The 24,659-nt window shown below is 56.2% G+C and overlaps 4 protein-coding genes across 9 annotated transcripts; 2 read left to right on the top strand and 2 right to left on the bottom strand.

The window, feature by feature from the left end:
- Positions 1-582: 582 nt before the first annotated feature.
- FAM167B (family with sequence similarity 167 member B) lies at positions 583-11,014 on the bottom strand. Of its 3 annotated transcripts, none has more exons than XM_019498879.2 (3): positions 10,932-11,014; positions 4,499-4,906; positions 583-2,940 (listed from the first exon to the last, which is right to left on the bottom strand). In XM_019498879.2, exons 2-3 carry the CDS (start codon positions 4,811-4,813, stop codon positions 2,677-2,679), a joined length of 579 nt encoding a protein of 192 aa, XP_019354424.1. In that variant the 5' UTR covers positions 4,814-4,906; positions 10,932-11,014; the 3' UTR covers positions 583-2,676. The 3 variants fall into 3 exon arrangements, with proteins under 3 accessions (XP_019354424.1, XP_006274868.2, XP_006274869.2); XM_006274806.4 differs by lacking the exon at positions 10,932-11,014 and adding an exon at positions 6,549-6,634; XM_006274807.4 differs by lacking the exon at positions 10,932-11,014 and having other exon boundaries at positions 583-2,937; positions 4,499-6,477.
- Positions 7,769-14,668, top strand: LOC102566645 (myotubularin-related protein 9-like). 4 transcript variants are annotated; one of them, XM_014611141.3, is made up of 11 exons: positions 7,769-7,974; positions 8,642-8,701; positions 9,495-9,603; positions 10,164-10,289; positions 10,875-11,048; positions 11,569-11,786; positions 12,125-12,286; positions 12,619-12,760; positions 13,004-13,224; positions 13,994-14,145; positions 14,262-14,668. In XM_014611141.3, exons 1-11 carry the CDS (start codon positions 7,778-7,780, stop codon positions 14,393-14,395), a joined length of 1,695 nt encoding a protein of 564 aa, XP_014466627.2. In that variant the 5' UTR covers positions 7,769-7,777; the 3' UTR covers positions 14,396-14,668. The 4 variants fall into 4 exon arrangements, with proteins under 4 accessions (XP_014466627.2, XP_019354415.2, XP_006274883.3 ...); XM_019498870.2 differs by having other exon boundaries at positions 12,122-12,286; XM_006274821.4 differs by lacking the exon at positions 8,642-8,701.
- Positions 14,669-15,491: 823 nt separating this feature from the next.
- On the bottom strand, positions 15,492-21,131 carry EIF3I (eukaryotic translation initiation factor 3 subunit I). The gene is made up of 11 exons (XM_006274805.4): positions 21,050-21,131; positions 20,869-20,961; positions 20,448-20,535; positions 19,832-19,897; positions 18,947-19,096; positions 18,710-18,837; positions 18,391-18,501; positions 17,805-17,894; positions 16,659-16,732; positions 16,378-16,470; positions 15,492-15,897 (listed from the first exon to the last, which is right to left on the bottom strand). Exons 1-11 carry the CDS (start codon positions 21,050-21,052, stop codon positions 15,816-15,818), a joined length of 978 nt encoding a protein of 325 aa, XP_006274867.1. The 5' UTR covers positions 21,053-21,131; the 3' UTR covers positions 15,492-15,815.
- On the top strand, positions 21,103-24,513 carry TMEM234 (transmembrane protein 234). Its single transcript, XM_014611140.3, has 5 exons — positions 21,103-21,166; positions 21,376-21,527; positions 21,954-22,020; positions 22,295-22,387; positions 23,787-24,513. The coding sequence occupies exons 1-5, from the start codon at positions 21,154-21,156 to the stop codon at positions 23,861-23,863; spliced, it is 402 nt and encodes a 133-aa protein (XP_014466626.1). The 5' UTR covers positions 21,103-21,153; the 3' UTR covers positions 23,864-24,513.
- Positions 24,514-24,659: the final 146 nt, after the last annotated feature.

Raw genomic sequence — 24,659 nt, 5'->3', positions numbered from 1 at the left:
TATGACACAGAGCAACAGGGGAGAGAGGCTCGACGGGGGGGCCACGACCTCCATACAGGGCGATATGCCCGGGCACATGTCAGGGGCATTTTGAACAACAAGGGCAACCGTAGGAGTGAAGCGCCTCCATCTTCCCCATAGCCCAGCTGCGATCTTTATGCCAGCAATTGTCCCACAGGCAGCAACGCGCGTATGGATGTTGCTCTAGCTTGGGCTCTGGCTAGCTGTCTTCGGAGAGACTTCTCCAGGGGGCTAGCGGAAAGGGCAGTTTGAGCAGGAGGCAATGATTAAAACACCCTCAATTCAGCACTTCCACCCAGCTGACCTAGCAACTTGGCATCCTGTCCAGACTCCTGCTCATGTACCTGCAGACCTGAATTCCTCTCCCAGTTTGACTGGATGTGGTTTCAGCTTCACTTCCTGTCCTAATGTTGCTCTGCTTCGTTAACATGCTGCTCTGACCCACCCCAAAGCAGGCTGTGTTTCAGTGGTAGGCAAAACAAGCCTCTTGCATGGCGTAAAAGTTTGCAAACCCGCTTTAGGATATTTCAGGACCAAAAAATAAATAAATACCATCAAAGCATCAATCAATCATTTTTATTGCTGTTATGGCAACTGTACAAAAAAAGACAGGTTCGCTTTGCGAAGGATATGTCAGGCTTTCAGCCTCTCTGCAACTGGAAAGCAGCGACAAAACCATCAGCACCCACTTCCCATCTGCCAGCACAGATCATTAAAAAAAAAATCTAGCATCCTCTTTTATCATCAAAAACACTGAAAAATGGCAAAAATATTGACTGCTTTTATGATAAAGCATCGGGGCGGGGAGGGACAGGGACTCAGTCCATTTTTCAAGGCAAAATAAGAACGCTTTTTTGTTTGAAAAAGGTCAATGGGATCTCAGTGTTGTGAAGCTCTGACAATCTTCCTGTATTTTCTTTGAAGGCTTGGAGCCAGAAGATCCTTAGCAGGCTTCTTCGCTGCACCAGCAGCAATTTGTTCTAACAGAAGCTGCGGGACTTAGGGCTGAAAATTTGCAGCCAGGGTTTCAGGGTTCAGCTCCTTCACTAAGGGTCTGAGCCGAGCAGGGGGCCAGGACACAGGGCCCCTGGATTCTCCTCCCAGCTCTGTCCCCAAGTTGCAGGTGTCTTGGAGCAGGCTGTACTACTTTCAACCCATGCCTCCATCAGCAGCAGCCTCCCTCTTTGGTCGATGGCCCTCAGCAGAGGCTGTGAGCTTCCACAGATCTGGCACCGTGCTCCAAGATCCGCGGCAAAGTGTCAAGTCAGGGTTCATCACTCTCAGCCAAAGGAACAAACGTTCCCTGGAAAAATCAGCTTCCCAAACAAGGGGTCAGGGTGGGGACTGCAAGCCCCTGCAGGGCTGAGGAAAAAAAACCCGAAGTCTCCCAGCTGCGGGTAAGTCATCACACAAGCCGGAGAGAACATGAAACACAGAAGCTGCCATGCATGTGGCCAAACAAAGGCACCTGCTTCGGTGGGGCTGTTCACCGGCTCCCCATAGAGCCGGCACCCCTCTCATCTGAGGCCTCAGCAAAACCAAATGGAAACAGCAGCGTGTAGCGGAAGCAAGCGACAAACCCAAGGTGCTCGCCGCCTTTTTCCTCCGCCATTACCAAGAAGCAGCGTGGAGGGGGAGGGGACTGGCCCACTCAGCGCAAGGCTGGGGGAATATGGATTAGATGGCTTGATCAGAAGTAATCCCCAGGCCGAGTCAGGCCAGCAGTAGGGGCTTCGACGTAGGTGTGTGGCACAGGGGAGGGAGGCCCCGTCTGTGCAAGCCTGGGATCAGACAAGTCTGGGGGCGGCAAGGAGGCCACTAGCACATGCGACACACAGAAGGCAAGCCGCCTTTGCACCGCCTTCTCTTCTTGCTGCATGGAAAGTTTGCTCATGCTTTTCAGCATCAGCAAGCAGCCTCCAGCAACGTGGCATGCGTCACTGCAGCCGCAGATGCTCCAGCAGCGATGCTCCCTCCCCTCCCATGACAGCATCACATGCTGCTGGGAACAGTTGGCTCGCCTTGTGCACGCCACATGGCTGCAGGGCTGCTCACCTTGTGCAGGCTCAGGGGTTATGGCAAATGCAGAGCTCTGTGCATCCTGGAGATGCTGCTCCATACAGCAGAGACCCCCCAGGAGCAGGGACTGAGGAGCGAGAGGGCAAAAGCCACCGCAGGGCAACAGGAGGCAGCCAATAGGCCAAATGTGATGGCAGTAGGCAGGGCTCAGCTCCCCTGCTGCCCGCCAGCCTCTGCAGCGCACATCCCTCCAGTTGCAAGGGATTGAGCTGAGGACTGAAGACAGAAGTGAGGCGAGTCCAACTTCCCCAGCTCCATCCATGCCTCAGGTCCCAGGCGATCAGGGCAGCCCTGGCCCAGTCTTGCCAGGTCTGGTTTCAAGCAAGCTGTTGCAGTATCGCCAACAAGGGACACTCAGCAAGGAGAGATGAGGCACCTCTGGGCAATAGGAGCAAGCAAGGCAGCAGGATGCCAGAGCCAGCAGCCTGCAATACTGCAACCCCGCACTGTTTTCCCTCTAACCTGCCTGTTGGGTTCTTACATTCAGCCTGAGCGTCTCTGCAGGGATGCGTGGTACAGCTGCCCACGTTCAGGGCCAGGCGGTGCCCCTCGACAGCCTGGGGGAGCCTGGCAGCCTCAGCAGAGGGAGAAGCGGCGGGAGTTGATGTTCATGCGGGTGACGCCGATGTGCTTGAGCGGCGTGGAAAGGAGGAAGGCAGCTTTGGGTGGGATGTTGCAGAGCAGGTCTGAGTCCTCCTCACAGCCCTCCAGGCCGAAGGTGGCATCGTCCAGCATCTCCTTGTGCTGGTGGCAGGCCTGCTCCACCTTCAGCCGGTGGATCTGCCCTCGCAGCTGCATCAGCTGCCGTGCCAGCTGGTGGTCCACGGCCTGCATCTCCTGCTGTGCAGAGGGAAAGAAGAGCCATGAGGGAGCCACCACTGAGACTGCGCTGGAGCCAGACACAGAGGAGCCCCAGCGGGGAGGTCTGCACAGCAGAGCATGGCATGACCACAGCATGCCCACCCAAGCCTTGCACTGCCTGTTCTCTCCTAGCTAGCACACATACTGTAGCACAGCTCGTAGGCTTCAACTCCATAGCAGCTCTTGGGGGCCCCTGAGCACATGCTGCTGCCTTTCTAGAGTGATTGTGGCTCCAGGCTGCCTGGGTTAAGCGTTGCATAGAGAGCCATGCCTGCAGCTGGCTTAGTCGACACGCTCCCAGCAGAGCCGCATGGGCAGCAGGATGAGAAGATGCAGCGGGACAGAGGCCCAGAGATGCACACAGAGATATGGGCAGGGGTAGACAGGTGGACAGAGACACAAACACACAGAGAGGTAGGAGACATGCATGGAAAAAACACAGATGGGCACACATACACACAGCTGTACTGACACACACACTCCAAGATAGGCAGCCAGATATGCACAAGGAATCGCAGACACGTGGACAAAAAAGGAGACACGTCGTTGCAGATGTACAGACAAGGACACACCGACACAGAGGCAAATGCCAGAGTCGCACATCAATGTACGCGTGCACACACACACGCGTCCAGATCACTCAAGGCAAAGCAGAATGGCACCAACAGCTGGGTCAAACATGTAGCGGCACACGCCCATGCGAAAGCTGCCCCAGGCCTCTGATAAGCACTTGCTGCAGGGCGTTTCCCTCGGGTCTGGACGAATCAGTCCTGGCTGCAGTGATTTCTCCTTAGCATGGGATGAAGCCACGCTCTTTGCAGCTGCTCTGGTTCAACGATCCTCCTGCCCTCTACGGCTCCATCCCACGATGCTACGCCACAGCATTCCTTTGGAAGCCCTTGACCCTGCCACCCGACAGTCCCAGAATGCACTGGGACAGCCCCAGCTGAGAGGGGTGATGCCATGGGGCACCAAAAAATGGGTCACACCAAAATTGGGTCACATCTGCCCCAGCCTCCCACTAAAGCAGAGGAAGCAGCCCGCCCTGCCACAGCAGGGAACACACAGCTCATGCGCAGATGCACCCAGGCAGACAAAGTGCCCTATGAGCCCTGGGGAGGGCACCAAAACGGCCATTTAGACGCCTCAAAATGCTCCCAGGGGTATCGACCACAAGATGCCAAAGGCCAGCTGGGCTGAGAGTCCTGCCTGGAGGAGCAGGAGGCTGCAGAAGCTCGAGGTTGTGAAGAAAGATCTAGCCTGGTGCTGCTCTTCAAATGGACACCTGCAGGCCACAGGTGTGATGGCAGCCGGGCCTGGTACTAGGGGACTTGCTGAGCTCCCAGCCCAAGGCAGGGGCTCTTTCCCTCCTTGCCATCCTTAGACTCCCCCTTCTCTGTTTCCCTGCAGCCCTGGGGCTGCCAAGCTGAGCCCGGCAGTCAGCATCCATGGGGTCCTGGATCCAGGTTCCCTGCCTTCTCCATCCCCCTCTTCTCCAAGAGGCCACATGCCTAGCAGAGCTGCTGGCGGTACTCACCAGCTCCTTCCTGAGCCACTCCAGAGCATCGTCCATCGTGGCAAACCCACAGATACCGCCCGACGCCCTCTGGGTAGGACTCCCCTCTAGAGCCATGTCTCCACTCTGCTCTTCCTTGAGCAAGCCGATGTTGGCTTCCTTGGCCCCGTTCCTCCAGGACTGGCTCTGCACCCTGGCCTTCCACTCCAGGTAGGAGGGTCTCCTGGTCTGCAGCTTCAGCTTGGCTGTCAGGGCCTTCACGCTGTCCAGGTTCTCCTCATCCGAGTTGGACTCCTCTTCTCCCAGCTCCTTGAACTTCAGGTGGCTGAAGGACATGGCGGGACACAGGAGGACGAGAGCAGTGTCACCCGCAGGCTAGCCAGCTGGGTCTGCGTGTGTGTGCATGAGCTGCGAGCAAGTTATTTATCCCTGGAACAATAAAGGTTGGAACTCCAGTGATAATTATAAACGAGCAGGAACTTTAATTAGCCAGAGGCCTGCAGAGGGATTTGTTTCTGTATTATTGTCTCCAGCTGGGAGGAGACACCCTGTTCTTTGAAAGGAAGTTTCAATGAGGATATAAAGGCCCGGAGGAGTGTAAAGTAATTTATCCCACAGACACTCCTTCCCTTCCCGGTCTATTATCAGCGCAGAAATGACACCGACTCCCCACCCAGCTCTGAGATCAAGGCAGAGTTGAGAGGTCACCAGGGACACAGGACAGCTTTGCAGCAAGAGGAAAAGAAAGCTACCTCTGCTGCACAACGCTTGTGCCTCCAATTCCCCAGGCCTCTCAGCATTCAATCGATGGTCAGACTCACAAAGCATGCGAGAGAGGAGAGATTCAAGATGGAAGGGCTGCTACAGAGCCCTTGAGAATTGCTGCAGGCAGCGGGGTGGGGTGGCATGGCAAAGGCTGCTGCCACCGCAGGAAGGTGAAGGTACAGCCGTGCATCCCTGCACCTGGCGTGACGCTTGTCTGCTCCCCGGGCATCCTAGGTGAGATGCCCGTAGGCCTGTCCTCCCTCCTGCTAGGTCCCCACTGCAACCACACTGAGCAGGCACCGAATCCGGAGGGATGGAGAAGTCGGTGCCTGCGAGTTTACAAGGAACTGGGGCAGGGAAGAGCTCCCTTGGTTCCCAGGCTGCAGCGTGAGCCTGGGGCCTTCTCGTCCTATAAATCTAATGAGAAATCCCGCCCTTGGAGGGCTCTTATTGGTCACCCCCTTCCAGCTGTGCTCAGGGCTCCTGGCCAGGTCACTTTATCGAGTGGCTTATTTGCTTCTCCACAGCTGCGCCGTGTTTAAGGTGGAACCCAGGGGCCCTGGAGAGACTGGGCGCCCTCCAGAGACAGGTGGAGGGAGGGCAGGCTGCACGCAGCCTTGCCCACCCCCAGCCCCAACCCCAACAACAAGGGCTGGTCAACATGCAGGGAAAATGCCCAGCACAGGAAGCCAGAGGTTTGCATGGACAGCGGGGTGCCAGGGGCTGCCCTTCTGCAGTGCGGAAGGAGCCCCGGGGCTTGGGGCAACAGAGAATACAGTGCCGGTGCCCTGGGGGACTGCGGGCAACCGAGGCTTGGCTGAAGTCCTGGAGGATTCTGGGCAGCTAAGAAGGCTGGGCAGGGCCCTGGGGCAACAGGACGGACATGCAGGGCTCCTCGTAGGTGCCGTGCCCCTCTCTGCACCACCCCAGCCCCAGCTCCCTCCAGAGAGGAGGGATCCTGGCTAGAGGTGGAGAGACTCTGCCTCAAAGGCCTCCTTCCTCTTCAGCCCACGCAATGCCCCGGGGACGAAGGAGCTCAGCCTCCCACATCATCCACACTAAGGCCTCAACTGCTCCGTGTCACCAGTGCATTTGTTCCTGTTTTCCCCAGAACTGGGAACTCCCTTGTCCCCAGAAGGACACGTGGGAAGAGCCTCCAGACTGACACCCCTCAGCTGCGGGTCAGTGCCGGGCCAGAGACCCCCGACCCTGGGCTCCTTGCAGCTGCCCAAGCCCGGCCAGAGCAGCCAGGCCACCTTAAACCCCACATCCTCCCTCTCGCACTCTTTCTGTTTCTGAGCCTCACCCACACGCAGCCTGCTCAGTTCCTGTTACTGTATTTCCCAACGAGCGCCTCCAAACATGCCTCGCTTATCACCAACTTCTCCAGCGCGGCAGCTGCTTGGAGGGCCCCCGCTCGCCCCATAGGCAGCTGCGCCGCCCGCCCAGGCCGCGGCACCTGTGCACTCCTGCGTGTCGCGTCCTGACAAAGCAGCATTTTACTGCTCTGCTCCCAGCACGAGGGCTATAGGTGCAGGCTCCTCTGCAGCACGACCTGCCGTGACGAACTTCTGCTGCTCCAGGTCCTGAGTCGCAGCGTGAGGACTGCGGATCCCACAGCGGGTAAGGACCGTGGCTGCATCCCAGGCTTTCGGGGTGCTCTGCCTTCCTGCTGCTGCTTATTCCTCAAGAGGAGGCTCCTCAGCCAGCTGGTGGATTTGGGAGCAGAACAGAGGCTGCCCCAGCACTTCTGTACAGCCGAGAGGTTCAGGCTGATCTGCCCATACCAAGCCCATCAAAAGATGGCAGCTTTGGATCCCATTAGGTCCAACACAACCCAGAAGGGTGTTGATATGGGGCCCAAGATAGAGGCAAGTAGCAGGCTGGGGGGAAGTTTGCAGAAAGAGCCTTCTTCAGAGGAGGAATCTTACATTGTGAAGGGGTTTTCTGGTGTTTGCAAGGCACCTGGTGCAAGGGGGGTCCACAGGCCCCGGTGCCATGCATGTGATGATTAAGTCGCTTCTTGCAAGGTACTGGCTGCATTTTCACCTGCAGCTTAAACATACCCAGATGCCATGAGGTCCTTTAAACCATCCTGCTGGCAGGGACCATGAGCAGTGCATTGCCAACGATATAGATATACAGAGAAGCACAGGGCAGGGACCAGTTTCTCAGCCCGAGTACAGGCCTAGGAAATGGGAACTCCAGAGTATCAATCCGGCTCTGCCATTGCTTTCCTCTTGGGTATTAAGTCATGTCCCTGTGCATGCCTCAGTTTCCCCCTCTGTGAAGTAGTGTTGACACTGCCGAGCTCCAGGGGAGAGAGGGAGATGGTAGAGCCCTGGCAGGGGCTTGGGGAGGGAGGCTGCAAAGAGGAGCTACATGCCTGCTGTGGGCTGTTCCCATCTCAGTCTGCATCTCCTTCTTCCTCTTTGGGGCTGCAGGACTTTGTCCAGGTGCTGGGGGCCGGCTGCCCCTGGGGAACAGCCACGTGAAACCGTGACACCACTCCCGGCGGGGGCTTAGCCTGTCCCCATGGAGTTCTCTGAGCTGATCAAGACTGCCAAGGTAGAGAACGTGCTGCTCTCGGGCCCCGGGGTCCCAGCGGTCAAGGGGACCCTGTGCATCACCAGCCATCACCTGCTCCTGTCGTCCCAGCCTGGCGGGGATGGGGAGCAGGGGACAGTGGAGCTCTGGCTTCTCATCCGGAACGTGGACGCCGTAGAGAAGAGGTGAGTCTCCCCCGGCCCCTGCCAAACGCCTCACCAGCGGGAGAGATGAGCCTGGCAGATCCCCTGCCCTGTGGCAGAGCAGCCTGTAGTGAAGTCACCCCCCACCCCAACCCACAGTTCCCCAGATCAGGCCCCCAGCCCTTCCCCTCTCATCCTCTCATGTAACCTCTTCAAGCTGATCCTTCTCCCACCTCCTTGAAGGTGGAGACATCCCTGCAGCTGGTGCAGAAAGGCAGCCGAGTGGCTTCCAAGCCTGCCCGGCTGAGTAAGGGGAGGAGGGAGTCTGAGCGTGGCTGGAGCTAGGAGGGCTCCCGTGGCCCCGACACTCAGGCACCCAAGATCACAGTGGACAAGGCAGGAAGCAGGGGTCCAAAAGATGCCCCTGCTGCTCAGCAGTCACACCACTCCTGCAGCCTCCCAGCCCCGTCAGTGCCCCGAGTCCTTCCCAGGAATCCAGCTGGCTCTGCACCAGGCAGGCCATGGGGCCCTGACTGGGATCCCAAACTTCAGGTCCCAGTGCCAAGTGTCCCCATGAGCTCAGCTGGACGCAGGACAATTCACTCTCTCCTCTCCTTCCACTCTCTGCTTCCCCCGGCCCCCAAGCCTGCCATCAGGGGCAGTGACCCCGAGGCCTGCCCAGTAACCTCTCTTCTTTTCTGTGACTCAGTGTTCAGAACCTAGGCTGGTACCAAAGCGCCAGGACTAACAGCTCTCCACGAGAGACCAGGTTTGGCTTTTAACCCTGTATTGCCTTGCTAACCTGCCTGGCTTTGTGCTAACTGGAGCCCAGCTCCCTGTCCAGGCAGCCATGGTGCCCGCCTATCCTTGTCTGCTGCTCTTGCTTTAACAGCTTGCACCCCACAGAGAGATGAGAACAACTCCAGCCTTTCTGCTTCAGTGAGGACTAGGGCAAAGGCAGTGGGTTTGGGCCCCGTGGTGAATGAGGCAGGAGGAAAGGCAGGGCTGGCAGAAAGCAAACAGCACCTTCATGTTAGCAGTCAGGGATGAGCCTGTAGCCACAGATAACTGATCTGCCTGGAAACCACAGCTGCTCTCACACGTGCGGTCACACGTGCTTTAACTCACATGCACTGGTGATTCTGGTCATAGCAACATGCCCCTCATCATGAGGCACACACTCCTACTTTGCATCTAGGTACACGTAGCTCCCCCTCCCCTTCCACATCACTCAAACCCCGTGCCAGCTTTGAGCACAAGCAGTACAAGCTAGAGCTCAGTGCAGACCTCTCCCAAGCCAGCTTGATCTCTCTGCCCAGCCGCTTGAACAATAGGGTCCCTAACAGTGTCTTCACACACGCTCTTACCTGCCTGCGTCTATCACCTGCGTTCATCACGCGCTTCCTCGTATACGCAGACACTTATGTTCACCCGCCCCCCCCTGTGCACACACACTGATCCAGGCTGTCACCAGCAGCAGCTGGACTCCCTGAGAAGGGGAGGGGGAGAAACAGCCACAGAGCACCTGACTCTGTGCCCTCCCCATATCTGGCTTCTCACAGGTTTGCCAGCTCCTCGGGCACCATCACGCTCAAGTGCAAGGACCTGCGGGTGTTGCAACTGGAGATCCCAGGCATGGAGGAATGTCTCAACATTGCCAGCTCTATCGAGGTTAGCTGGTGCCATCTGGGGAGGGCAATGGCTGGCCAGGCACTTCAGAGCAGTACCTGACATTTAGCAAGAGCAAGTCCCAGCTGTGCCCGCCTGGTGTTTGTTTTGCAGTTACCCGTGTTAATGATAAATAGGCAGCTCCCCAGGCTCTGTTTGCACTGGGCTAGGCTTTGGCTTTCAGAGGCACCTGCTGGGCCCATCCCTTCAGCCCAGCAGCATCAGGCAGGGGCACCTAACCATACCCCAGCTGAGAGCTGTGCCCTGAAAATTCACCAGGGACCCCATCCTGCTCCCAGCCAATGCCCAGTCTGTGCCATGACTGGAAAAGAGGGACAGGGATCAGACCCCATAGCACATGCTGTCCTGACTCAGCTGTGGGCTGCACATGCAGAACACAGGGGCAGGGAGTGGGAGTGTCCTCTGGCAGGTGACCCCCAGCAGCTGTATTGCAGATCCAGCATGGTTCTGCTCTAGCCCTGGCCTGGCACACGGCCAGCACTGGGTAGACACATAGGTCCATATAACTCACCTAGAGACCAACTCCTCTGCTCCTTCCCTAGGCCCTCTCGTCCGTGGAGTCGGTGATGATGATGTACCCATTCTTCTACAGACCCCACAGCATGAAGCTGGAGCAGGGCTGGCATCTCTACCTACCCCACCATTACTACCAACAGGTAGTCGCGGAGGTGAGCAGGGACAGGCAGCGAGGGCAGCGTGTGGGAGGCGACTGCAATGCTCCAGAAGCCATGGAGGAGGGGAGGGATCAGAGCCCTGCATGCACTACACACATGGCAGGCCAGGGCAGCTTGGGTCATTCCAGACCTGTCCCCTCACCCCTGGCGCAGAGCAGGGAGGCTGACATTGCACCAGAATGGAGATGGGCCACACCTGGTGGGCTGGGATAGGGAAGGCAGCAGCTGGGTCTGATCTGAATGAAGATTGCCTGGACCACACTGAAACAGGCCCAAGCTGGCTCTGGGCAGGAAGAAGGGATATGGAGACCTTCATTGCCCGGCTAGATCAGCAGCCAGACACTTACCCTCATCGAGTGGTTGCCTGCGGACCTGCAGAAGACAAGCCAGCTCCACGGGGCCAGATGTCTGCATCATACACTTCCCCAGCTATTTTGGCAAGTCCTCCAAGCCAGGGCCCCTGGAAACTGAGCTGGCCTCTGCAGGGGGCTATCCTAGGGCTAGGTAGGAGATGGCCACCATTCCCCTCCCCGGGGTGAAAGCCCTGGGGACAAAGCTTGACAAGACTGCCCTTTCTAGACAAGTGCTTGGAGGCTGAGCAGCGTGAACAGGGACTTTGCCACCTGCTCAACTTACCCATCAGCCATCATTGTGCCAGCCATAGTGGATGATGAAGCCTTGAGGAAGATCGCTCGCTTCCGCCAGGGGGGCCGGTTCCCTGTCCTCAGCTACTATCACAAGAAGAACCAGACCGTGAGTGCCATCCCCTTCCTGCTCCAGCTCCCTTCCTGGCACCACAGCCGCACCCAGGCAGGGGACCTCTCTGCCCAGCAGCTAGGGCACTACATTTATGTGGGAGCCTCTCTGGAGGCCCAAAACCACCTCACAGCCAAAACGATCCATCAGGAGGGATCAAAATGCAGCCACTTCTGGGGTGGCACAGTTTGTTATGCAGCTCGCTGCGACAGTATAACAAGTCAGCCTACAAAACAGCAAAGAAAGCCATCCCCTAGCAGATGGACAAGGAGGCAGAGTCAAACTACAGGATCCCACCCAGCACTGACCACCCTGACCCTGTAGACCCGGGGGGGAGGGGTCTCCCATTCAGCCACCAAACAGGCCAGCCCTTGCTTAGCTTGGAATAAGGCAAGTAGGACTTTCTCTAGAGACCACAGTGACAAGCACATGAGGCTGGGGGGGCTCCTTGTCTTATTAGGCTGGCACAGGGGAGGGGCTGGTTCAGCCCAGCTGCCGCAGCATCTCTGCCCCACAGGTGATGCTCCGCAGCGGCCAGCCGCTGATGGGCCCCAACAAAAAGCGGTGCCAGGAGGATGAGCTGCTGCTCAAAGCTGCGCTGTGCGGGAGGGTGCGTGGCTTTGTCATTGACACCCGCTCAGCCCAGGCTGCCAAGCAGGCCCGCATGACGGGAGGTGGCTCTGAGCCCAAAGCTGCCTATCTCGGCTGGAAGAGGCTGCACAGGCCGCTGGAGAGGTCAGTACTTGATCCCGTGCAGCACCTAGCACTGAGGCTGGGGGAAAATCCACCTCCCACCCTGTGCATGTGGATCTCTGGGCTGGGCTATGGGAAGGAATGGCACTAACATTCAATATTAGCCCCTGCCTCATGGCATGAGGCTGGGCTGAGCCCTGGCCTGCTCGTTACATGGCTGACTAATGATCTGGCTATGCTGACTCTATCACCCCCCGGGGACCAGGGGTGGAGGCTCCTTCCTCCCCTTGGCTGGCGCAGACTCCAGGCAGGAGCCCAGAAAGCATCACCCTGCTCTGAGCCAGGACCCGACAGCTTCTCTCCCACCCTCCCCCAAGCAGGGGCCGCCCGCTGCAAGAGAGCTTCATGAAGCTCGTGGAAGCCTGCAATGACCCGTCCCTCGGCATGGACCGCTGGCTGAGCAAGCTGGAGAGCTCCAAGTGGCTGTCCCACGTCAAGGCAGCGCTGAGCACTGCCTGCCTGGCCGCACAGTGCATGGAGAGGTGAGATGAATGGGGGCAAGGAGGGACTGCCATGCTGGAAGCCCCACTTCCCTCTGTAGGTAGTGGCCTGGCTTTCCCCTTGCAGAGATCCTGGCTGAGCAGAAGCCAGCCTGGGTCAGTGAGCGGGACAGGGTTGCACCCGTGGGGTGTGTTCGTGCTCCCCACGTGGCCCAGATTGCCTGTGCAGCTGTGGCAGGGGCAGCCCCGCCAGGCAGACACAGGCTTCCCCACCACCAGCCCTGCTCTGCTGCTTCCTCCCTCCCTGGCATGAGCTTGCCCCTCTCGTGGGCAGTGCCCATGTTTGTCACCCACCCCGTTCCCTTTGCTTTCAGGGAAGAGGCCTGCGTCCTGGTGCATGGAGCCGAGGGCACAGACACCACCCTGCTGGTGACAGCACTGGCTCAAGTGATCCTGGACCCAGACTGTAGGACGCTGGTGGGATTTCAGCACCTGCTGGAGCGGGAGTGGATCCAGGTAAACCAGCTCCTCAGCCAGGGGCCAGTACCTGAAGGGGAGGGGAGGGGAGGTGACACTGCCCCAGAGCAGCCTGGCTGTGGGGAAAGAGGGCGGCATCTCACCCCTGGGACTGGATGGCAGCCCACGAGACCTGCCCCACCCCAGTCCTGATCTCCCAAGGCCCCCACTGTCCTGGGAATGACAAGGCAGCCCGTGTCTGGTGCCCCCCAGCTGACGGGGCCCCTGCTCCCCATTGGACAGGCAGGACATCCGTTTCACCTGCGCTGCGCCCACTCCGCGTACTCGCACGCCCGGCTCAAGCAGGAAGCCCCCGTCTTCCTCCTCTTCCTGGACTGCGTGGGGCAGCTGGGGCGCCAGTTCCCCTTCTCCCTGGAGTTCAGCGAGCGCCTCCTGCTGGCGCTGTTCGAGAACAGCTACGCCTCAGCCTACGGGACCTTCCTGTGCAACAGCGAGAAGGAAAGGCAAGTGCCAAGTGCAGCCCCCACCCTGGCAGGGCCCTGGGCAGGGGGCATGAGGATGGCATTCTCCACCCCAAGTCCCAGAAGGGGTGGATTTGCTGACAGCCTGGAGCATCAGCATATGCACCGTGGGGTAGTAGGGATGTCCCCCAGGCCCCTTGACCTCTTCATCCCATCAGGGCCTGCTAGTTATCTGATCTCCACAGCTGGGGACAGCTGGATCCAGCTGAAGGATCACCTGGGAGTGAAGGCACAAACCAGGTGTTCCAGTTATACATATCGCACCCTCGTGTGTCCTGCTCTCACTGCCCATGACAGAGGCTGCCAAGCCACTAGGGAGGCAGGGCCTGGGCTTTCACACCCGGCTCGTCCCTCGATCCCTTAGACCTGCCAAAGTGGCCTGGGTTAGGGAAGCCGAGCCGCAGGATGGAAGGGATCTGGCACAGCACATGCCCACTAGTTGACGCAGAGCAAACATGTCTCAATGGAAACAGCCAAGAGCTGCACCTAAGGGCAGGGATGTTCCTACCCCCACAACATCCCCTTTCCCTGTGGACACAAAGCCACTTGTCCCCCTGCCAGGCAGCAGCCTGTGGGCGACACCTCCTGGGGAAAATAACTGCCACCCAGTTTCTTACCCACATGAAGGGACTTGAGATCTCAACTGACAGTCCCAGCATGTAGCCATAAGCCCAAGTCACTGACAGGGCTTTGCCCTAAATCAGGCAGCCACTAGCCAACCTCCAGGACCCTTCACTGCACACACTTGCAGGTCCCTGTGTAAAGTGAAGGAGACGACGCACTCGCTCTGGTCCTGGCTGAACCAGCCTAACCAGCAGAAGGAATACCTGAACCCCCTGTACTCGTACAACGCCCTGGTCATCTGGCCGTCCGTGGAACCCCAGAGCCTGCAGCTCTGGCAGGGTAAGTGCTCTGTAGGCTCCCTCCCCACCACCACACACACCCTGCAAGGGCTTTGCCTTCAGTAGCTAAGAACTCCTGACTGCCCTGCAGTAAGTGCTGACAGCTTGTGTCCGCAGGCTTGTTCCTCCAGTGGATCCGCTCCTCCCAGTACCTGGATGAGGCCTGGGCAGAAATCCAGCGACTGGTGGAAGGCAGCAAAACACCGAGGACCAATGGTGCTGCTCATTCCCAGCGGCTGCTCCCCCACTGACCTTACCACAACAGAGGGGAGGTTGCTTCAGGACAGCTGGTGGCTCAGGCACTGCCAGGCCCTGGATCCATCATTTCATCCTCCTCCAGGGGGGAAAAAAAACAAACTGCTGTTTTTCACCTGGAGCTTTGTGCTGGTCACAGGCTCTGTTGGAGCCCTGGCAAGCCTGGACTGCAAAGCCAGGCTCTGAACTGAGTTTGCCTGGTGCAGAGGCCAGTGGGTTACCTCAAGGTGTTACAACCAAAGCACAGACAGTAAAATGGACTGTTCTCACATTGTCTCCTCCTGCTTTCAGTGCCCGGGAGCAGTGGGCTGCTCCTCGGGGAGATGACTCCATTCAGCCCATACATGCCCTCACTCTACTCTAGGATAGCCAGAACCTCACTGGCACCAGGCCAGAGGCTTAGACATGGACTTTGAGAGCAGGGTTGGGGAGTACCAGGAAGATCAGTTTGTCCAGCAATTCCATTCGATGGTTCCTCCCACAGGGTGTCTGGGCTGGAGGTTTTGCCTGTGTCTCCCCAGCACTGTTACCGCGAAGCAGCCAGAAAGGTCAAACGCTAGATCCATTCTCCTCAACCCCCTCCAGTCTACACCTCACAGCCCGAGCGGCAATATCCACCTGAGCTGCAGTCAGCAAGACACCGATACCTAGAACCAGGATCAAGCAGAGAAGCACCAAGTCCCCCTCACTCTACATACAGGCTGGACAGGGACGCAGGGGAGAGGAAGGGCTTGCAACAAACGTTTGCCAGGGCAGGAAATAACTGTTCCCCCGAGGAAAAAGTTGGCTCAGCCTCATGCCTGGCTCACAGACAAAGCAATCAACATTGCATGTGTGTCAGCAGGAAGGAGAGAGCGGCCAGTCATTGTTTTCCAGCCTATTTATGGCCTAAGCAATTCTGACTATTTGCCTGGCATTAAACTAGCAGGACTAGACCACAGCTGGGGAAGAGTCCAAGGTCCCAGCTCCTCCGAGGCTAGGAAGGCTCAGTATCACCAGTGTATGGAAGCAAGTCACCCAGCATAGCTGGAAAAGCAGAGACCATTGGGCTGGGCTTTTCCCAAGCCACCAGCAGAACCACGATGCACTGTCTCAGTTTATGAAAGATTTATATTTATTATTTCCTTTGGAGTTTATTTTCCCACCGATTTATAAATATCCCCAAGGAGGGCAGGAAGTTGGTGGCTTGCAGAGCAGACAGCAAGTGAACTGATCCCTACCGGCCACACGCCATCAAGGCTACCTCCACGAAGCATCATTCCCATGCCCATCACAGCTTACGCATGACCTCAGCACCCACTGCTTCCCATGGGAGCCGACTAACCTGGGCTCTGCCACAGCTGCATGAGGGAACTGGGGGATGACAAACCATTCAAAGGAAAGGGGGGAAATGAAGGAAGGAGCAGGGACTGTGCTTCAAACTTCAAACTCAAATTCAAAGTACTGGGGGTCGAAGTAGTGGATGCGGACGTAGCCATCCTCACCGCCGCTGCTGTAACTGCAGGGGAGTAACAAGGAAAGGTCAAAACTCCAACGTCCCTTTGAGGTCACGCCACCCTCAAATCCAGTCTCCCTGTCAGTGCCCCAAAGGCCCCACTGTCTACATGCATGCACGGAGCAGCAGTTTAAGGTACGATCCTAGTTGGCTGGTCTCATCTTTTCCAGCTGCCCTGGTGCAGACAAGCCCTAAGATACAACACTGACACCCAGTCATATCTATATTAAGAGTCACTGCGGATACAAAAGCAAGGCTGGCTCTGCCCTCCTGCATGGGGATGGGGGCAGGGGGTTGCGGCTTTCTCAGTGTTCCAGGATGGGCCGTGGGTTTAGGATACTGCAGTGCAAGGAGATCGTGACACGGCCAAGCAGGTCAACACTGAGGTGCGCTGGCAGGGAGGGGGTGGAATGTAGCCCATTAAAGCCTGACTCCAGCCTGAATAGGCAGCAGTGACTTTGAACCCCACAGCAAAATCCTCACCTCTTTCCATCGGGGTGGAAGGCAACACTGTTTATTGGACCGAAGTGGCCTTTGATTCTCCCAAACTCCTCTTCAACACCCAAGTGGAAGAATCTGGGAACAAGGAAGAGGCTCTGGGTCAGCAGCTTGTAGCCCCAGTCAGGCATGGGGAGGGTTGTCTGAGGGCATGGCGTACTCCATGACCAACTCTTTCTGCTGCTTCAGAAGGTAGGCAGTAGCACTTGTCATCTGCCCTCCATGCCCCCGTCTGCTTTGGCATTGAAGGAACAAAAGGAACTAACCTTGCCTCAAACTTGCCAATCCTAGTAGAGGTCGTGGTCACGTCCATGGCCTCCTGTCCACCACCCAGGACGACCTGCGAGGGGGAAAAAGCAGCCAACATACTTAGATGCTGTTTCAAGATCACTCCTGGCAGGTACCAGGCTCCATGTACTCAGCAGAGCAACTGAAGCAGAGATCCATGAGATGCCTGCTCCCGTCAGGTTGATCTCCATGGCTAGAGCTCCATGACATCTGCTGTGCACCTCTTACCTTTCAGCCACACTCACTTGAGAACCATTTACCAAGCCCAAAACAGAAGGCCTAGAACTCATCCCTGTAGGGTTTTCACAGACTTCCCAGCCTGCGCTCACACTGCGCTGGTTACTCCAGCAACATTCCCCTCCCCTGGCAGAGGAATGGCAGGAAAGAACACTCCAAATACCAACTCCTCTCCAGCCATTCCCATCTGCCAGTGCTGCAGTTGCACAGATGCTTAGACTGGCAGCAGCTAAAAATAACTCTGAGAGCCAGCCAGGCTGCCCACACTCCTCTTCTCTGACACACCAAGATGGCAGGAGGTTCCAGCCTCCTGGGTTTCTGCTGCAGGTTTCAGCCTAAGTAGATCCCTCTTCTTCCCTCCCTGTCACCTCTGCTGGAAGCTACAGCGGAAGAAACAGTTTTAATTCAGCCATGTCTCTCTCCACATCCCCCTCCCATCCCCACTGAGGCAGGCTGAAGCTTCTTATGGACCAGTGATCAGCCCTTCCTGAGCTAGTACAGCATCTCAGGCTGCAGTGACAGGACTCACCATGGGGCAGCAAAGAAGCCTGGAGATGCAACACTAAAGGCACCATAGATTAAAGTTCAGGGAGGGAAGAGGAGCCACCAGCAAGCCCTGCATGCAGGCATGGGGGCATAGTGGTATAGAAGGGACATGAATATACTGCGGGGAATAGCCCTGCACTGCCCCTGAAAGATGGAGGAAATTATGCCATTATCAGAGTGTGATGCAAGACACCGATGGACTGAATGTTCTTTGCCCACTGCCAGATCCTGTCCTAGAGTCCCCATCTCCCCACCCTCAATCTCTCTTTTCTTGCCACAATGCCAGGGCTTGGCAAAAGGAGAAGCATCTATGATGCAGCAGCCCCAAGGCAAACACTTACATGGTCAAAAATGGGCGAGAGCGCTGCAGAGTTCACGGGCCGCTCTGTCCGGAACGTCTTCAGGTGATCGAGTGTCGTGGAGTCGAAGAGCTAGGAGGTAAGAGGTGCAGTGGTGACCCTGGGAACGAGCTGGAAGAAACGACAGCCAGCACTACCAGCCTGTTCCAAGGTAATACCTTGGGAAGGCCTCACTCCCCCAACAGCCTGAGCAGCGGCTTCCACCCCAGACAGGGCTCATTAGTGTCATGGGTCCAGAACAGTCCATGGTAAGACTTCTGATTCAAAAGTTTAAGTCCCAAAAAGATCTGCACGTGCTCCAAGAAGAGCAGCACACAGTGCCCCTCTCCACCTCAGCTCTGAAACCACTGCATGATTGCCTCTGCCTGTCCATCTAGCCCAGGCAGCCCTCTCCTTACAGGGCTGTTCCCACTAAGCAGACATTTGCTTTGGTGTAAAAGAAGCTTGGGTCCATGGTTACCCACAAGTTTCTAGAGAGAAGCCTCAAACAGTGGAAGGGAAAAAGAAGTCGAGATGGCCATTTCCCTCAGCGTCCTAGAGCCACTGGGTGGGCCAAGAGAGGTCTCACCTTGGCTGTGTTGTCCTTGGAGGCAGTGATAAACATGGTCATGTCCCGTGAGGTCTGGATGTCGTTGATCTGCTTGGTGTGCTCTTTGACATTTGTGAGCTGCTCCCCTGACTGGGACCAGACACAGCAAAATTAATGATCACCCTCCACCAGCACCAGAGCACCCCAGGTGCACATACTTTCCCCAGCCATCATACTCCAGTGCCCCTTGCCCACACCTGCACCACGGCTCACAAAAGTCCAGCTCATATGCCGTGGGATGCCCACCATATGGCCCTCTTCCCTGCCCTCAGACAGTCCTGCTCTGCATCACACTCACCTTGGCACTAAACTGGTTCAACTCTCCATTCTCGTGCCCTGCAATGATGAATTCCCCCAGAGGGCCCCACACAGCACTGGTGATTTTCGACTCGCTGCATGGGATTTTCATGTAAGGCTCATCGTTCTCTGGGGAAGGAAGGAGTGGCTCAGGCACAACGCTGCCAACTGAACTGCTGACAGAAGGTGCCATCAGAGCCTCCCCACCCCCACAAAGGCATCTGCCCAGGCTCCATACCAATCTGGCTGGAGTCCCGCAGGTCAAAGAAGCTCACAAAGCACTGATATCCCATCTGCTTGTCCGTGGAGAACATGATGATGTTTCCTCCAAAATCAAACCCGCAGGTTCTCACAGCGGAGCTGGTCTTCACTAGGGCAAGCTGTTTTCCTAGACACAGGGCAAAGTCTCAGTGGACAGCTCCAGACCACCACATTGTGAGTTTCACACCATTAATTTCACCATTCACCAAGCAAAGACAGGAAACTAGAACAGGGTGCAGTCAGCAGCTTTAACTACCTGTAAGTCGTTTAATGCAAGTTCCAGTCTATTCTCACTGCTCAAGTCCCCACTGATTAGTGAGCTAGCACAGCAAGTGATGTTTTGGGCTCTGAAGAGGGTCTCGCAGCAGTCTCCCAAGTTGGTAAACAAGCACCTTAATGCTTCACTACAGGTCAGAGAAGCATGCTCTGTGGGCCTCCGCCCAAATGCTTTTACTCAAAAAGGATGACACCATTTCAGCTACTGCAATATCATTCATGAAATGCACACAAGAAAGAATTTCTTTTAAGCTGCTGGATGAATTACACACTCACAAAGCAAGGACCGACCCTTCTGGTCAGAGATAAAGTGCAAGTTCCCCCAACACAAGCATCACCTCAGCACCAATTCCAGGCTGAAGACATCAAATCAGATCAGTGTGGAAAGTGAAGAGGGCAAAAATACTTCTTAGTGGGCAGGAATCAGAACACGAGCACACCCTTCCGTGAGCGGCCTCAGGCAAACTGAAACGTGCCTTTGCTGAAGTGAGAAGCCAACACATTACCCTGCTGCTCCCCAGCTCACGGACTCAGCTGTGCTCTGATGAAAGGCTTGAAAGATCCTCTCCCCAACAGCTTGTCTTACCTGTTTCACAGTCCCAGAGCCGGCAGGAGTTGTCTGCAGAGCCTGTAAGCACATGCCTCGTGTCCCCTGAACCATTAGTTAAGGAACGTCAACAAAGCCTTACTCCCCACCCCTCAAAGGAGCCAACATTCACATATTAGAGTAGGACACAGACACACGCACACAGCACTGTAAGAGTTTCAGTGCACGCATCAGGAATGCGACACATGCGTGTTAAGTAACTTTCATTCCACGACGCTGCGGCCAGATATTTGTGCCACGAGAACCAGGCTCCTCTCATATTCAGACAAGCTTTTGCTTTGCATTTATTAACTACCGTCTGCAGCGGCAAGAGAAGATCGCTTTGCAACGATCTTCCAGGAACCCCAGCTTCACCAGCAGCCTGAGTACGTTGTATCATCCTGCAGCGGTGAAGGGTAAGTGTGGCTGGGGCACAACGGCGCACAGACCATTTCCCGTTTCAAAGGAAGGGGGGAAAAATCCAGCAGAGAGTAAAGGAAAGAGTCTGATACCAGGTTGGACAAGGATCACTTGTACCGTAGCCCCCCCCGACCCCAACGACGGCACTGGAGAAGAACCTGAAGACGCCAGACAGGCCGTGGGAACCAAAGGATACAGTCCGCATCCACACACCAGACGGCTCCCGTGTGACCGTTGTAAGTGCCGAGCCTCTCTCCGTTGACCGAGTACCAAACGTTGACAATCTGGAGGAACGACAGAAGCAAACCGAGCGTCCGCTTTACCTGACGTTGCCGGGTACGCGAACCCCGCTTAGCGTCACATGCGAAACTGCATGGAGGATCTCGAGGCTCGCGCCGCAGCACGCACGAATGCGAGAGGCGGGTTATCGCAGCTGGGAGGAACCGAGGAACGGGGACTGTAGACGCGAGATGCCGGGTTACAACGACTGTGAAGCAGGCAGGGAGGGGGCCTGGTGTTGGGTGGAAACCATACACGTGTCCCGGGCGGGGATGAAGCGCCCCGGGCTGGGCAGAGCGGCGTTTTGGGCGGGGGAGGGGAGGGGCGGACACACTCACGGGGTCCTTGGCGACGGTGAAGAGCAGGTCTCCCTCGCGGTTGTACTTGAGCTGCGTGATGGAGCGCTCGTGGCCCTGCAGCAGGATCGGCTTCTGCGGGGACAGCGCGGGTCAGCCCCGAGCCCCGCCCGCCTCCCCTCCCCCACACCGACACCGACACCGACACCCCGCGCGCACCCACCATGGCGGCGGCGCTCCCACACCAGCGCGCAGGGCGGAAGAGGAAGAGCGGCAACCGCTTCCGGGTCAGAGCGCTCGGAGGCCGGAAGTAGAGGCGGCGTTGCCATGGCCCCGCTGGGTAAGCTTCCCGCTTCCGGTCCCCTCGGGCACATACGACCCCGGGCGCGTGGGGGGCGGGGGCACCTTAGAGCCCGACGTTGAGGACGTGACCGACCTGCCCCTCCGCGGCGGGGGCCGAGGGGCAGTAATAAAGCACTGGAGGGGGGGCATCCGTATGGCGGGGCACGGATCCCCCCTGACCCGCCGCGGTCGCTGGTCACGTTGCAGGGGACGTGCCCGTGCTCGTCCTCGTGGCTGTTCTGTGGGGAGGGACCAACCCCTTCCTGAGGACGGGCACGGAGGGGCTGGAGAAGGTGAAGCGGGAGACCCGGCTGCTGCAGCTGCTCGCAGAAATGAGATTCCTGCTCCTCAACTACAAGGTAGGGCGCTGGCGCTGGCCCCGGCCGCGCGTTGAATGGCTGCGACCTGCGCTGAGGTTTTACCGCGCGTTTTCCTGGCCGCGTCGCCCGTTTGATTTTTTGTGACATCTCGTTTAGCTCGCGCGGGGCGCTGCGTTTCCTCCGAGGACTTCCCAGCGCGTGGCAGCTCTTCGTGAACTCCCCCCTCTCCTCAGAAACGATCGCGAGCCCCCATTACTGACTAGGAAAACAGAGGGGAACGTATCGCATTGACAGGGATTCAGCGGCACGGCCCTGCGACCGAAACGCTGGACCTGCTGCTCCCTTTCAGATCAAACTGGCTCTCGCCCCTTTCGTGGATCCCCGGCGCCCGTCCTTACATGATCCCGTCCTGTGTTTACCCTCATTTCTTCTGTAGTGACTTGACACGTTGTGCTCTCCTTGCAGTATATGGTGCCACTTGCATTTAACCAGTGTGGATCTGTACTCTACTACGTCACATTGGCATCGGCAGGTCAGTGGTTGCTCTCCCCTTTCCAGGGCGGCGGGAGGGTTGAGACGATGGGAAGAGAGTTTGCAAAAAGCACAGGCTGGCGCTCCAGGCGAGAGAGGTCGGCTGGGCGTATTGCAACAGCAGCAGGGATGTCCGTTATAATGCTGAGCGTGAGTTTTACAGCATTGTTAGTGTTTAAGCTGTGTGTACGCCCTTGTTAAAGACTTACCTGGCACATACACCAGTAATTACTACGCTCCAGGTCAATGCGTTAATATTACCCGTTCCATTTCAGACCTCTCGCTGGCAGTTCCTCTCTGTAACTCTCTGGCTCTGATCGTCACCCTAATAACCGGAAAGGTCCTTGGGGAAGACATCGGTGGTAAAAGTAAGTCACGCCTCAGTCCTTTTATAGATGCACTCTGCACACATTTGACTCCATGCCCTGAATCTTTGTAGTGGCTTGGTTCAGCACAGTCTTCTAGGTAAATCATAATCCAAGGAGCGGACATTAGGGGTAGTTAAATAATTCACCGTGTGCTGGGTTGGGGATGGATTTAGTGAGCTCCCCTCCCTTAGCTGTGGGGCAATGATTTGGCTAATCCTAGTCTATCATGGATAGCATAGCACCGCTCCGTGCTATTTTCGGCAACTGTTGTCAGACTGAGACTTGAAACCAGAAGCAGGACAACTCTGCTATGGGTCACTTGCTATCGCTACACTAAGAAGTAGTGTGTTACCCCACAGTAGATAACATGGTTCTGGGGGTCTCTCAGGGGAGGAAGCTACTCAGTTGCAAACATGATCATCCTTTACGATGAACTGGACTCTTCACATTGTGGGGAGGGAAGGTGAGTTTCACTGAAGGAGTCCTGTCCTGCCAAGTTCAAGTCACAGGGAGTTGAGGGCTCCTAGTACCTCGGGTTTGGGCTTTCATGGGATAAGATATAAGGGATGTATAACAGAACTAACAATTGCTCTGGTACAAGAAAGGGATGTTTCCTGCACACCTAAAACACCAATGAAGAGTCTTTATTCCCATCTGAGTCCATAGAGCAACATCAGTGCAGACCAGTTCCCTTCATAAAGACACTACAAGCTTGGGAATATTAGCTACTGCTTGGAAATTGCTAATAGCTACCAATAAGCCCATGCCAACAGCTGCATTTGTATTTAAACAGAGCTGTTGCTAGCACAGCAGTAATGCAGTCTCCCTGACTGGGAAAAAGGGTTCTTGTCTGTCCTAAGAAGTATGATGCAGTTCACCACAGCATATTTGCTCTCCATAGCACAGTTCTGGCAAGGCAGCTCACAGACAAAATGCCTGCACAGCAGTGGAGGGAGCCTCTCTTAGAATCTGCTTTCAACAATGCTGAAGTCCTATCTGGTATTAGTTTAGTCTGATCCCATCCAGATTTTACACTGTGATCTCCAGAACATCTCGGACTCTGAGGACATGACCTGATGGACTTGTCCTGAAGTTTATCATAAAATCATAGAAAAGTAGGGCTGGAAAGGACCTCCAGGGCTCATCTAGTCAAACCCCTGCCTGAGGCATGATCACCCATGCACCCCCTGCCCCAGTCTGCACCTATCTGGCCATGGGGAAAAATTCCTTTCTGACCCCAATTTGGTGACTGGTCTGACCCTGAGCAGAAAGGCAAGACCCTTTAGGCCAGGAGCCTCCAGCTTTGGTCCCAACAGGAGTATTGGCACACCCCAGTCAACGTCCCCAAGCTTTCTGAGTTCAAAGGAGTTAATTTTTCTTTTGCATGTCTTTTCCCTAGGGGCCATGGTAGGAATGCTGCTCACTGTCTTAGGGGTCACCCTCTGTATAGCTGGTTCTGTGAATGAGAAGCAGTGAGATATTGAGAGAGAGAGAGAGAAGAAAAGAACATGCAGAAGATGATGCTTGTATTTGGGAACTGGTACCCTACCCTCCCTGAACCAGCACTGAGCGGCACAGTCCAGGTTTGGGCCCTTTTGGAGGCTGACTGTTGAGAAGTGAGCTTTTCTAGCTGGATTCTCTTTGTCTTCATTGTTCCGTGACACCAAGCCTAGAATACTTGGCTTTTGAGACCTCTGTAAACAGCCGTGTCTTGCTTTTCTTCAGCCCTCCATCCTGGTGTCTAGAACTCTGGCATTGTGGGAAGCTTGTGAAATAATCTGCATTTACTCTGTTGCACTAATTGAGGCACTGGCATTTCAAAACCCAGGCAAAGTGGGTGGCAATCACAAAGAGGTTATTGTGTAGAGTCAACACCTGGGTTTCACTGTTAACAAGTTGTCTCCTTACAAGATAGTGTGTTTTTATTAAAAAAAAAAAAAATCAAAATATTTTAACTCTTAATTAGATGACTCACTGACTTAGGAACAGAGAAAATGTTCCATCCGGTTCACTTAGCAGAGGTAGCTGCAGCTCAGCCCTGCGCGCCTCCCCCTCAGTTAAATTGCAACCTTAGAGTATTTTTGGGGTCATCAAGACTGAAATAAACTCAGTGGTTCCTGCTTTAACTCCTCCTGGGTTGTCTCAGAACATCTCTTTGCATCTCCCTCGCACTGGAAGCTCTCTTGGACAGGAACGGTTGTGAGATGGTCTTGTTCAGCGTTCAACACAATGTCGATTGCTAAGTCCCCTGAGCTTGTCAGAAGTGAGACTA

The sequence above is a fragment of the Alligator mississippiensis genome, chromosome 6 (genome assembly GCF_030867095.1).
Source record: "Alligator mississippiensis isolate rAllMis1 chromosome 6, rAllMis1, whole genome shotgun sequence".
Lineage (NCBI taxonomy): Eukaryota > Metazoa > Chordata > Crocodylia > Alligatoridae > Alligator > Alligator mississippiensis.
Note: the sequence above shows the minus strand (reverse complement) of the source record. Positions and strands in the feature narration are given on the sequence as shown.